The 14,360-nt window shown below is 37.5% G+C and overlaps 1 protein-coding gene across 1 annotated transcript in view; it reads left to right on the top strand.

Moving 5' to 3' along the window:
• Window positions 1-14,360, top strand: part of DNAH12 (dynein axonemal heavy chain 12) — a 258,401-nt gene that overhangs the window by 172,430 nt on the left and 71,611 nt on the right. The window contains exons 47-54 of the mRNA XM_058439110.1: window positions 3,534-3,667; window positions 4,152-4,314; window positions 5,328-5,408; window positions 5,754-5,934; window positions 8,443-8,570; window positions 10,483-10,572; window positions 11,536-11,676; window positions 13,607-13,848. Coding sequence (XP_058295093.1) covers window positions 3,534-3,667; window positions 4,152-4,314; window positions 5,328-5,408; window positions 5,754-5,934; window positions 8,443-8,570; window positions 10,483-10,572; window positions 11,536-11,676; window positions 13,607-13,848 — 1,160 coding nt within the window. The remainder of the gene's footprint in view (window positions 1-3,533; window positions 3,668-4,151; window positions 4,315-5,327; window positions 5,409-5,753; window positions 5,935-8,442; window positions 8,571-10,482; window positions 10,573-11,535; window positions 11,677-13,606; window positions 13,849-14,360) is intronic.

Below are 14,360 nucleotides of genomic sequence, written 5' to 3' on the forward strand. Positions count from 1 at the left end.
CAACTGGGCAACAATTTCAGTCATGCTGGAAGTAAATGATGAAGGTCACTGCCTCACCTAAGGCAGGCTGTCACTGCCTGTGTAAAACCATTTGGTATTCATACTCTTGAGAACAGTAGCTCATGGTACCTTCTATTTAATTATTTTATGCTCAATAGAATGTGGACTGTGCATTGACCCTGGATAATTTTTTTTAAAAAATTACTTTCTGGTACTGATTTGTTTTATTCTCTTTGCCTATTATCAACTGCATTCTGGTTTTGTTTGGGAAATCACCCTCCATGTAGCTATGTATCAGAGGGATTGAATCATGGTTGATCTAAGTCAATATATATATATTTTTGAGACAGGATCTGTCGCCCAGGCTGGAGTGCACCAGTGCAATCACAGCTCACTGCAACCTCTGCCTCCTGGGCTCAAGCAATCCTCCCACCTCAGCCTCCAGAGGAGCTGGGACTATAGGTGTATGCCACCATGCCCAGCTCATTTTAAAGTTTTTTATAGAGACAGGGTTTCTCTATGTTGCCCAAGCTTGTCTCCCACATCAGCCTCCCAAAGTGCTGGGATTATAGGCACGAGCCATTGTGCCCGGCCGTAAGTCAATATTGGTGCTCTCAGTCGGGCATGGTGGCTCACGCCTGTAATCCCAGCACTTTGGGAGGCCGAGGTGGGTGGATCACAAGGTCAAGAGATGGAGACCATCCTGGCCAACATGGTGAAACCCCGTCTCTACTAAAAATACAAATGTTAGCTCAGTGTGGTGGCGCATGCCTGTAGTCCCAGCTACTCAGGAGGCTGAGGCAGGAGAATTGCTTGAACCCAGGAGGTGGAGGTTGCAGTGGGCCGAGATTGTGCCACTGCACTCCAACCTGGCAACAGAGTGAAACTCCATTTCAAAAAAAAAAAGTGTATATATATACACACTCACACACACATGTACGTATATATGTATTTATATATACATGTATGCTTTCATTTCTCTTGCTAGTGATTGTTTTATGCCTGAGCCCATATATGAACCATTCCTTGCCAATGGGTCTTGAGGTAAAGTCTGCTGGGGAGCTTTGGGGAAAAAAAGTATTTTCACTATAAAAGGAGTCACCTGGTAAGAAAAGGGCCTTTTTTATCTCTCAATCTTGTTGCTTGAGAATGTGATGCCCATAGCTGCAGCAGTCATCATGTCACCATAATGGGACAAGCCGAAGGGTGAAAGAAAGTGCACTGAGAAAGGGAACAACAAGACGGAAAGAACGTGAATACTTGATAATATAGTTGAGCTTCTAAATGAAGCAACCCTGGAAATACTCTACTTCTGGGTATTACTCTATAAGAGTATGCATCTTCTTATTTTTGAAGATACAGTAAGACTGGTTTTCTGCCTCTTTAGTCATAAATATTCTAACTGCTACAGATAGTATTAAATATGCATGATTATTAGCAGGATGATTAAAAATGAAGCACCCAGAACATAAATATAAGTCTCTGTAGTTTTTTTTTTTTTCCTGTGGCCCTGCTTTTTAATGGAGGGGACAGAGAGTAAATAAGGTAAAGAAGTAAATATACACAAGATAAAATATACATGAACTGGTGACAAACACTAAAGGGAAGACTAAAACAGGAAGAAGTGCGTGGGAAAGGTGGGGGAAGAGAAAGAGGATGTTGTAATTTATTTTATTTATTTATTTTTTATTATACTTTAAGTTTTAGGGTACATGTGCACAACGTGCAGGTTTGTTACATATGTATACGTGTGCCATGTTGGCGTGCTGCACCCATTAACTCGTCATTTACATTAGGTATATCTCCTAATGCTATCCCTCCCCCCTCCCCCCACCCCACGACAGGCACTGGTGTGTGACGTTCCCCACCCTGTGTCCAAGTGTTCTCATTGTTCAATTCCCACCTATGAGTGAGAACATGCAGTGTTTGGTTTTTTGTCCTTGTGATAGTTTGCTGAGAATGATGGTTTCCAGCTTCATCCATGTCCCTACAAAGAACATGAACTCATCCTTTTTTATGGCTGCATAGTATTCAGTGGTGTATATATGCCACATTTTCTTAATCCAGTCTAAGCCACTGTAATGTTTTTTAATGATGTGTAAGTTATATGACATTTAACCTGGAATTTTATAAAACCTCACTAATCTTAATAGTTTAGAAGTCTATTTTTAGATTTAAAATATATATTGGTACAATTGGATCACATGAATATAACAATCTATTAATAAAAAATACATACACTGGCAGTATGTGCTTAGGCTAGACACCAAAAAAAAATTGGTCTTAAAATGCATATTATCTGCCACAAAGGAAAAAAATTATATGCATATTATTGAAACTAAATGAAAGGAAATCTGGAAAATACTCTAGTGAGCAAATAAAGATTAATGATATGCCATGTATTGGTAAGTGCTGAGAAGAAAACTCAGTATAAAAGACAGAGTAATGAGGGAAGGAATGCTGTTATATAAAGAGTGCTCTGGGAAGGCCTTCCCGATAAGTCAGTATATGAGCTTGGATGTGAAGGAAGTGAGAGCATGAACCACATGGAGGTCTGAGGGAAGAGGGTTCCGGTCAGAGGGAAAATCACGTCCAAAGACTTAGAGGTAGGAGCATGCTTGGCATATTCCAGGAAAGCCAAGGAAGGAACCGTTTCACTAAGATGGAGAGGACTGGCTAGGAAGCAAATTTGTAGGGAAGAAAATTTAAAAATCGACTTTGGACGTTATAGTAGAAATTGTGATGGTCTCCCAGTAGCAGAAACCCAAACTCAACACATTGGGTTTTTTAACTCTCATATGAAAAAAAAAATCTAAAGGTAAGCAGAGTGGGGCTTTTGTAGCTTAACAAAGTCATGAGGATCCCAAGTTATTTCTGCTTTACTATTCTTAGCATGTGATTTCCATTCTCAAAGTAACTTAGGACCTGAGGTGGCTGCTGGAGTGCCATTGTTCACAACCATGTTCCAAACAAGAAGTAGAAGAATGAAAGTAGGCCAAAAAGGATATCCCAGCTCTATGTAACTCTCTAAAAAGTCTTCCCTGAAGTCCCCACCCAACAACTGCTTATGGGTCATTGGCCATTCTGAATTCCAAGGGAGTCTAGGAGATTTAGTCTTTTAGCTGGGTATATTGCTATCTAGAATAAAATTAGAGTCCTAAGGAAGGAAGGGGCTAGTAGATATTGGGTGGGCAACTAGCAGCTTCTGCCACTGTCATGATAAATTTGGGATGCCTACTGGACATCCAAATGGAAGAGTTGGGAAGACAGTGTAATATATCTTTGATAACTAAAATTTCATTGATCCTTCCTTTATATTATCCTTTTTTTTCATTTTAATGTATAAGAATATTAGGTCTTTCAGAGACCTCAGTCCCTCTTATTCTGTTTTCTTCATTAAAGTTTTAATTTTCTCAACACCAAATTATTCTCCCATAGAAAGTCATGTAACTTATTATGCGTTAACTTATGGAGTTGGAATGAGACTACTGTTCATCTTTAATTTCAAGTGTTTTTCCTTTTCTTATTTTTAGTCATGGCCTGAAGATGCTCTTGAACGTGTAGCTGTGAAATTCTTAGAAACACTGGAGCTTACTGAGGTTGAACGACAAGAGATAGTTCCAATCTGTAAACACTTTCACACCTCCATTATGGATCTTTCAGAAAGGTTAATATTAGCAAATTTAAAAATGACAGTGAAGGGATTTGTGAAGCCCATTTCCAAATTAATTCACATGTATTTGCTATCTTATCTGCTATCCCCTTTCCTACTGTACTTAACCTGGTTTACGTGATATCTTGGGTCTCTTACCAAGTTAGATCCTCCTGGCTTATGAAACATGTGAAATAGTCTGATTCTTTCTTGTTGTAGTTCATCTTTTATTAGACATGTTTGTTGATTTGTGGTTTTTTAAAAGATAAGATCTCACTTGATTTGTGCCTTTTAAACATGTCACCACTAGTTGATATTTTAGAGACAAGAAATTATAATGTGGTAATATGTAGGATTCTAGAGTCTTAAAATGTTCCAGTACTCAGTAGCTTCTGTATAAAATGTAATCTTTATTAAATGTCTGTTAATGGTATGTTGAATTTACCTTTTTGTGAAATCCGTTACTTAAAGTGAGCTATGTTATCTGCCTCTCTTTTAGGTTCTTGCATGAGTTAGGACGACATAACTATGTTACTGCTACTTCTTATCTTGAACTCATTGGCTCATTTCGACAGCTTTTGACACAGAAGCGACAAGCTGTCATGGAAGCAAAACAACGATACGTGAACGGGCTTGACAAATTAGCTTTTGCTGAGTCTCAGGTAAATTTGATGAGCTGCTCAAAATGGTGATATATACTGAGAAGTATAAGAAATAATAATACAAGCTACAATTTACTGAGAATATGTGATATGCTAGACTCTTTGTTATGTCTTTCACATCTATTCCTTCAGTTATTCTTCATAACGACTCTATAAAGTAGATACTTTTATGATCCTCATTTTACAAATGAGTACAGTAAGTTTTACAGAAGTTCAATAAGTTGCCTAGACCACACAGACTCAAATATATCATGTTTTATTTTTAATTAATTTTTTACCATTTAAGAGAGTATAAGTTTAGGTCGCTTTTTATTGTAAAAGCTGGTTAAATATAAGATTTGTGGTTTTTTTAATGAGTCAAGTGCTAGTAATACTTACTAGTGTTAGTTCAACATAAGTAATAGAGGTTTGGTTGGCTGATCTTTGTATGATGTGTCATGCACATAGTATATCAGGAATACTCTGAGATGCTGCTTTGTTTTCAATCTACATTTCTTCCATGGTGACTGCATTCTCCTACTGAGGTCGTTTGTGAAGAAAACTGGCCCACACTTTTTTTCTTTAGATGGAGTGTCACTCTGTCACCCAGGCTGGAGTGCAATGGCACAGTCTCGGCTCACTGCAGCTCCACCTCCCGGGTTCAAGCAATTCTCCTGTCTCACACTCCCAAGTAGCTGGGATTACAGGCACATGCTGCCACGCCTGGCAAATATTTTTATTTTTAGTAGAGACGGGATTTCACCATGTTCCCCAGGCTTGTCTCAAACTCCTGAGCTCAGGCAGTCCACCTGCCTCGACCTCCCAAAGTGCTAGGATTACAGACGTGAGCCACCGTGCTTGGCCCTGGCCCACACTTTCATAGTTTTGTTTGTCATGCAAAGAACTAGAAGAAAAAGTTAAGATTTTCTGCTCCTATACTTTTATGGATACATTTAAATTTCTATTTTCTGCATTTGGTTTCAATAGCAATTATAGCAATGGACACTTAATCATATTATAAACTGTCTCTTTAGGTTGGTGAAATGCAAATGGAGCTTGTTGAGTTACAGCCCAAATTGGAGGAAGCTAAAATTGAAAATGCAAATATGATGCAGGTAGAGTATCCTGAATATTTTTGATGTCAAAGGACAATTGAAATATGTAAAATTAGCCTTGAAAATAAGGGGTAATGTTTTGCTACTAGACTTTAGAGACTTTACCCTTTTCCGCTGACTGGCTATCTCACTGGGTCCAATGTGGGTTCTGTCTTTTTTGAAGGAATTTGTGAAGCCCATTTCCAAATTAGTTCGTATGTATTTGTATTTATCCTCATTTTATTATAGACCCTTCTATCCTTCAAAATGGTATGTTAGATTCCCTAATTTTCAAATATTCTTTTATCTAGGATTGAGAAAGCAATAGGGTGTTTGAGAAATTGTCTTCATCTTTCACTTTTTTAGGTTATTGAGATAGAGTCTGTACAAGTGGAAGCGAAAAGACAATTTGTGAAATTGGATGAAGAGATAGCCAGTGGGAAAGCTGAAGAAGCCCAAGCTCTGAAAAATGAGTGTGAAAGTGACCTAGCTGAGGCGATTCCAGCCTTGGAAGCAGCTCTGTCTGCACTGGATACACTTAAGGCAAGTGTTTGAATTAGCTACTTTGTGTTTCAACAACCAAGGGAAGCTGAATATGGGTATTTGGCTTACTAGAAGTGGCTGTATTTCAGTGGGTGATATTATATTGTTTTTGTCCAATCAAATGAAACTTGCCTCTTAACAGTTTACCTTTGATATATTGTTGTTTTTATTTTATTTTATTTTATTTTATTTTATTTTATTTTATTTTATTTTATTTTATTTTATTTTTTGAGACAGGGTCTCACTTTGTTGACCAAGCTGGAGTGCAGTAGTGCAGTCATGGGCCACTGCAGCCTCCATCTCCTGGGCTCAAATGATTCTCCTACCTTAGCCTCCTCAGTAGCTAGGATCACAGACACACACCACTATGCCTGGCTAATCTTTTGTAAACATTTTTTTTGTAGAGACAGGGTCACCCTCTGTTGCCCAGGTTGGTCTCAAATTCCTGGGCTCAAGCGATCCTCCCACCTTGGCCTCCCAAAGTGCTGGGATTACAGGCATGAGCTTCCATGCCCGGCCTATTTTTGCTTTTTATATATTATTTATAATTTTCATTCAGGATATTCTAGTGGGAGTGAGACGAATAGACTCCAAGAGGCCAAAGTGGTTCTGTACATGGACCAGCAGGCATATGTTAAGTACAGTGTGGAGCTAGTCTTCTGCAGCCTCCTGGACCTGCATACACAGAAAAACTTAAAGGCCATTTCCAGTACAGCTGTGAGTGGCACCTGTCTGTACCACATCATGTTGTACGTAACTTTTTACATTCTGGCAAGACCAGAACAACTGCACCAAGCACAGCAGGAGAGATAGCATCTGTTGACTAGGGAGTCAACAGTGTATTCAGGTCCCATTCTTCGCCTTTTTTCCTAATCATTCCTAATCTTTCATGTAACAGGCCTGACAAGACTGTAAACTCAACCTATGGATAATTCAGCATCTCACAAGATCAAACTCTGATTTTTCAGTAGCATCAGCCCTGTACTTATAAGACAAGATTATTTTAGGGCATTTATAGAAATGTCCTAGTGCTGTGAATCAGGAATTTAAAACTATGAGCTTATTATATTCTTTCTTCATGCTCTCAGTACTTTTTTCTTTTCTTTTCTTGTTTTTTGTTTGTTTGTTTGTTTGTTTTTTGAGACAGGGTCTCACTCTGTCACCCAGGTTGGAGTGCAGCGATGTGATCATAGCTCACCACAACCTGAAACTTTTGGGCTAAAGTAATCCCCCCACCCCCCGCCCCAACTCAGCTTCCTGAGTAGCTGTAACTACAGTCACATGACACCATGCCTGGCTAATTTCTGGCACATTTAAGAGTCACTTATTACCCTGTGATCTTTCTGCATTCTCTCCTTAGAGATTTATTACAGCAGCTACTTAGTTTGACAAAGCCTTGTTTTAAGAGGCACTCCATTCTAGGTGACCATGAGCATTAATTTAAGTAACTTCTCCCTATGTTCCATGAACTTGCAGCACTCCATCCCCTGATACAGGATTCTTGATGCCTTCAAACTCTCACCAATTTAGGTCATTAATATTAGGTTCCCCTTTCATTGAGAGTCTGTCGCTTATACCCTTCCTGATATCAAATGCTGTATTACCTGAGTTAGAGTTCAGTTTCAGAGAAGAGAGTTGACTCTATGTAGTATTAGACAAAGATTCTTCAGGGAATTTTATAAATGGATTACAGAATTGTTGGAAGAGGTAAAAGAATCAGATCCCAGGCTGAGCTTCCAGGAATGACTCACAAAGCCACGCTGCAGAAATGGTCTACTAGAGCAGCTGTCATTCTGAGTAGGAAGCCTGCAGAGCTTCCTGCACTGACATGTAACCTCCACTGTAATCTATATTGTCACAATGGATGTCTCGCACCCTGCCACTCTCCCCATTTATTGTCCGAATTCTAGTATCACTCAAGTGATCTGGAATCTAATTCTCACCCAGAACTCTAGTTGCATGAAAAACTAAGATATATAGTTGTTAGCTTTCCAGCATTTGCATCTTGCAAGAAATGTCAGAAATATATTGGAGTGGGTAAGTGAATCTATACTATTATAACAATATATACCTCTTTAGAAAATAGGTTTGGAATTGGGACGTACCTCTTCTTTCATCTTCTTCAATACAACTAATATATATAAGCAAATATAGAGTTAAGTCTTCGTCTAAATTAGGATTCTTAACCTAGGTTCCACGTATGGGTGTGGTATGTGATTGTATATGTGAAAAATTATATTTTCTGGTGGATTTATAGCTGCCATTATATTCTCATAGGCATCTATGACTGACCCCTCCCAACATTTGAGAACCATTAGTCTTAATCTGTGCTGAATTCTCTTTTGCTAATTCTTTCATAACCTAAAGTAAAAAAAAAAAACAAAAAACTTTGATTTCAAATAAAAAGGGATGCTTTTATTATTCCCCAACATTACTTTAAAATTTTTCATTATTTAAAAGTAAACTATTCTGAAGATGTCCTGTTTGTTTTTTGTTTTTTTCTTTTAGCCAGCCGACATTACGATTGTGAAATCGATGAAGAATCCTCCATCTGGTGTTAAACTAGTTATGGCTGCTGTTTGTGTCATGAAAGATATAAAACCAGAAAAAATTTCAGATCCTTCAGGAACTGGAGGCAAGGTAATAACTTGACACAGATTTGAATCATATTCATGAATGTACAGAACTTGTCAGCAGCAACTATTATCAAATATCAACAGTACCCAAATTAGGGAAGAAACATTGTTTTCCAGATATTGTCTGTATATATTCTAGGGTAAAGCTAAGACAATGTAGTGTCAAAAAACGTGGTTCCAGACCAGTCTGGCTAACATGGTGAAACCCCGTCTCAACTAAAAATATATAAATTAGCCAGGTGCGGTAGTAGGCACCTGTCATCCTAGCTACTCAGGAGGCTGAGACAGGAGAATTGCTTGAACCCAGAACTCAGGAGGCAGAGGTTGCAGTGAGCCAAGATTGTGCCACTGCACTCCAGCCTGGGTGACAGAGTGAGACTCCAGCTCAAAAAAAAAAAAAAATATATATGGTTCTAGTTGCTTCCATCTCCTTTTCTGTCTATGCAGAATTCTCCATTACCATGGGCTTGGAACTAAATGAACACTGAGGTACCTGTACTTTTCCAGCTAAGATCCTTTCTGGGTATTCCAAAAAATCTGAGTTAAGCAGTATAGCAAAGTTGTTAAAAGCATGTGCCCTGGAGCTAGAATGTCTGTATTCAGAAATCCGGACCCCACTAGCAGTGTGACATTGGTTAAGGTATTTAACATGTGTGCAATTCCATTAAAAAAAGACAGTACTTATAGTATCTACCTCAAAAAGCTAGTAAGAGAATTAGATTAGTTAATACTTATAAAGTTCTTAGGTATAAAGCCTCACAATAAGTGCACAATAAATGTTAGCTGTTATTATTAAAATTATTATTCAAGGGTACATCCCTTAAAAAGGAAGGCATAGTATTCTAAACTGAATTTACAGACTAATTTTCAGGTTTTTTTAATACCTGGGTTTAAATTCCTGAATTAAAGAATTAGATTTTTTTTTTTTTTTTTTGGCCATTCTGTCCTTCATTGAGATAATAAAGAAAATAAATAGGCTCTTACCTTATTAAGTTATTCTCATTTACACACACACACACACACACACACACACACACACACACACCCCTCCCCATCAGGCTTCTGGAAGTAGAAAAAAGAACTTTCAGCTGGTTATTTCAGCTCTTTTGCCAGTATAAGTAGCATGTGCTTTTACCCTATGGTTGGCAGAGCAACATGTACTCTTTGGCCTTCTGCTTCTCCTTTAATTTCTCTTGGAGAGCCTGCATAAGTGAGGAGTTTGTCTTTAAGAAAAAGTTTGCTACTTTTCTTATTTGAAAGAGTCAAAGAATAAAGGAAAATAAATTTTGAAGTAATAAAAATTTATTTTCTTATATGAAATTGTGATGGCGTTTATGCAAGTAGCTTAAGTTTTCAAAAGAACTAATCACATTATTTTCTTTTCAGTGTTTACTTTTTTAAACAAATTCAGTCTATAAATGCATTTCCATATTTAAAAATATTTTGTGTTTAACATGTTCTTGAGGAAAGTCTTAATTTCCAAAGAGATGTAAGTTGATATTTTGAAAGTATATGATTAAGCTGGGCATGGTGGCTCACGCCTATAATCTCAGCACTTTGGGTGGCTGAGGCAGGTGGATCACTTGAGGTCAGGAGTTGGAGACCAGCCTGGCCAACATGGTGAAACCCCGTCTCTACTAAAAATACAATAATTAGCCAGGTATGGTGGCAGATGCCTGTAGTCCCAGCTACTCGGGAGGCTGAAGTGGGAGAATCGCTTGAACCTGGGAGGCAGTGAGCCAATATTGCACCACGGCACTCCAGCCTGGGCGACAGAGCAAGACTCCATCTCAAAACAAACAAAAAGTATATGATTAGTTTCTCTCAATAATGCCTCTTAAACTTTAAGAAGAAAAATTTTGCATCTAGCATTTTTAGTTGCAAATTTAACAAATTTCCATAAATTTTATTTGTAGATATTAGATTACTGGGGACCTAGCAAAAAACTTCTGGGAGATATGAATTTCTTAAGAGATTTGAAAGAATATGACAAGGACAACATTCCAGTGAGTTGCATTGGGTTTTTTTCTATAAATGTGACTTGGCTAAAATGTTTAAGAATGTTAATATTATGCAATAGTTTACAACACATATAGAAATAGTCCATTCTAGGATTAAGATAATTAATAAAGAGATACTACATTTATTAATGATACTATGAATTTTCATAATGTTTAAAACCATTCCTGTCTCAGATAATTTAAAAGTTATTTAATAAGATACTCTTTTAGTGTATAATTGACTTGAAAGAGTTGTCTAAATGTCTTCTTATGATAAATTATTAAGAAATCTGATATACAAATTTATGTAAGATTTAAAAAGTATAGCATATTATTTTCTATTCAAATTCTTAATGTTTAATTGTTCTTTTCCATTGTTTCCATTTGTTCTCTCAAATTCTGTCTTTTTTTTTTTTTTTGAGACAGAGTCTCACTCTGTCACCCGGGCTGGAGTGCAGTGGCGGGATCTCGGCTCACTGCAACCTCTACCTCCCGGGTTCAAGCAATTCTCCTGCCTCAGCCTGTTGAGTAGCTGGGATTACTACTCATAGTGGCACCCGTCACTATGCCCAGCTAATTTTTGTACTATTAGTAGAGACAGGGTTTTACCATGTTGGCCAGGCTGGCCTCGAACTCCTGGTCTCAAGTGATCTGCCAGCCTTGGCCTCCCAAAGTGCGGGGATTACAGGTGTGAGCCACTGCACGCGGCCTAAACCTGTAAGTCTTTTAATATTTTTGGAAGAAACACTTTGCCTTAATATCTGTAATACATTTGCATATTTTGCTCACAAATATGATGTATTTCTGCTATAATTATGCTTATTTTTAAATTATCTCAAAATACTTATTTTGGCTTTTAAAGCCAACATTAACTTTTTTATACAGATGTTTTTATTGTATATGTTTTTTTCCATCTGATGATTATGTGATCTATATTGAAATTTTAACATTTAAATCTTTGTTGTATAGGTGACTGTTATGCAGAAGATTCGTAGTGAGTACTTAACAAACCCTGAATTTGATCCCCCTAAGGTTGCTAAAGCTTCTTCTGCAGCTGAGGGTCTGTGTAAGTGGATTATGGCCATGGAAGTGTACGACAGAGTTGCAAAGGTATTTTGAACATTAGCACATCTGTGTTCTACTAAGATATTCCCAGGAATTAAAATCTGTGCTTATATTTACTGGTTAAGAAGTTTCTCAGAGTGACCACAGAGAGAATTTGTCCTGCTGTAGTGTATTATCATATATTGATTGCATACCTAGTAGACGAGGAGAATATTTGTGCGTAACATAACCTGGTTGGGGTTGGTGTGGGTGGTAGTGATGCAGGAGCAGGGATGATGAGTAGAATTAGTCAGATTGACTTATAGCTTTAGGACCCAGGACAAAAGGGAATTAAGGTTTGATGAGGCAGAAGCAAAGAAAAATCTAAAACATCAAGGGGAAAGTGCCAGATTAAAAAGTTGATTCAAAGGATCAGAAGTAAGAGGATCCAGTAGAGTTAAGAGGCAGAGCATGGAAAGATCCCCTGAAACAAGAACATGCATTGACATAGAACTTTTTATGGAATACCCACTGGGTCCAAATTTCCGGGAGAGCAGAGAATAGTTAAGAGCATTTTGTAAATTTGGCTAGCAAAGGACCAGGGCAACAAAGGCTTTGCCCTTGCAGCTTGCAGAATTCTACCTAAGGAAGAAAGAAATATAAATAAAAAGGTAGATGAAAATATGGGTAGCTTGTGTTTAAAACAAGCTCAGAAGATAGAATAAATGATCAAGCTGTAATAATTGGGAAGGTCTTCCTAAATGAATATGTACATGTACCTATAGAGAGGTAGAGACTTTGTTAGTTTCAAAGGAGCAGACCTGAATAAACCTGTTAAAGAAATAAAATTAATTTTATCTAGGATGTCTTTCCATTAAACATCTTGTCCCTTCACACGGTAGTCTCATGGTAGCTCAGCTAATTTCCACATGTTCCACAGATGTGTAGAATCTTGTGGATCCTTTCTACAAAGCAGAGAAGCCAAGGCACTCAGGCTTTTTCCTGCCTTCCCACTCTATAACTCCACACTGCCATTTTTATTCTGATACAAGCTGCCCCATGTTGATACAGAAGCATGGGAGGGAAATATGCAGCAATGTCTTCTTTGAAGTGAGAAGCAGAAAAGGGAGCTTCCTGCTTTCTGTCTACTTATTTAACACATTTTCTTTCATGATTTCAATGCAGCAGAACGAAAGCAGAGCATTTTGTGTCTGATACACTGCTCTCTCTCTCTTGTCCCTCCTTGCCTTCAGCTTCATTCATGGCAATTTACCAGAAGAGTTAGGTCTATCTTCTTTCTAACAGGCACACACTCTCTCTGGTCATCTTCTACATTCTTTGTACCAAGGACTTAGAGGACGCTTGGTGATCCAGTTGGCCAAACTGCATTCTTGATAGCCTGATGAGTATAACAAAAAAACTTTAGGAAATCCCTTTTCTCTCAGCCAAGTGTGGCTTTTCAAGATTTGTTGAGGAAAATTCAGTTTCGGTAGGGAAACTGAGCATCGAGGTTTTCTTCCTTTTTATTTCCACCATCACAGCGCAAATCCTGGCAAGGCAGATATAAGCCTCAGTCTGACTGGGAAGAAAATCACAAGCTTGGAAAGGAAAGAAAAACACCCAAAACATATTCATGTGCTTAAACAAACACTTATTATTTCATGTTATATGTTTTTCTCTGTTATTTGACAACAGTTAAGTGACACCTACTCATTATTTTGAGACATCTTGTGACATTTTTGCTACATATTTTGACATTTTGTTAGCCCAGTATAAATTATCTATTTTATAGGTAACGATTTGCTAGTCCAGATTTATCTATTTTATAAAATATATAGGTATATTTTACTTTGTATGTAAAAACAAGATTTAAGGCAAAATGTTTATATAATTTATTACAATGCATTTCTAATCCATAATATTTATAAGGGAGGAATTATATAGATATCAATTTTACATAGTACACATCGTATCTGCATATATTCTTCCCAAAAAGGTAGTGGCTCCTAAGAAAGCTCGCTTATCAGAAGCTCAGAAGTCTTTAGCTGAGACAGTGGAGCTTTTGAATCAGAAGAGAGCAGAGCTGGCAGAAGTAGAACATCATCTGGAAAATTTACAAATGACATTTCTTGAGAAAACAGAGGAAAAGGCTGCTTTAGAAGACCAGGTGGAACTCTGTGCTAAGAAACTTGAAAGAGCCTCACAATTAATTGGAGGACTGGGTGGAGAAAAATCAAGGTCAGATTTCTATTTGTTTTAACAAGATTTAGGAATGTCAGCCTTGAATATGTGACCTTCTTTGGGTATTTATTGTGATTACTGATTTTACAATGGCTGGTTGAGAATGTGGGACATTCTGGAAGACACCTGGCCAGGCTTTTCCAAACGAGGATACCAGTCTTGAGGATGGTGTTTACAAATTGCTTTCACATGGTCTTTTAAAAGAGACAAACAAGGCAAATGGTAACAATTTTTAAAACCCAAGTGGTGAGTATGTAGTTGTTTGTTGTACAGTTCTTTCCAATTTTATGTATGTTCAAAATTTTTTGTAATGTTTGGAGGGAGTAGTGAATGAATGATTCATTGGTTAAATTTTATGTTAAGGAAGATATAACTGGCTTGATCTAACAAAGCCAGTAAGCTTTATTCTAATGTATTTACTTGGATTGGACAGCCAGCTATTTCATTTATTCTATTTGTTGAATTAATAGCATGATAAAGTAATAATATGTCTTTGACAAGACTTTGTA

The sequence above is a fragment of the Hylobates moloch genome, unplaced genomic scaffold, assembly GCF_009828535.3.
Source record: "Hylobates moloch isolate HMO894 unplaced genomic scaffold, HMol_V3 SCAFFOLD_5, whole genome shotgun sequence".
Classification (NCBI taxonomy): domain Eukaryota; kingdom Metazoa; phylum Chordata; class Mammalia; order Primates; family Hylobatidae; genus Hylobates; species Hylobates moloch.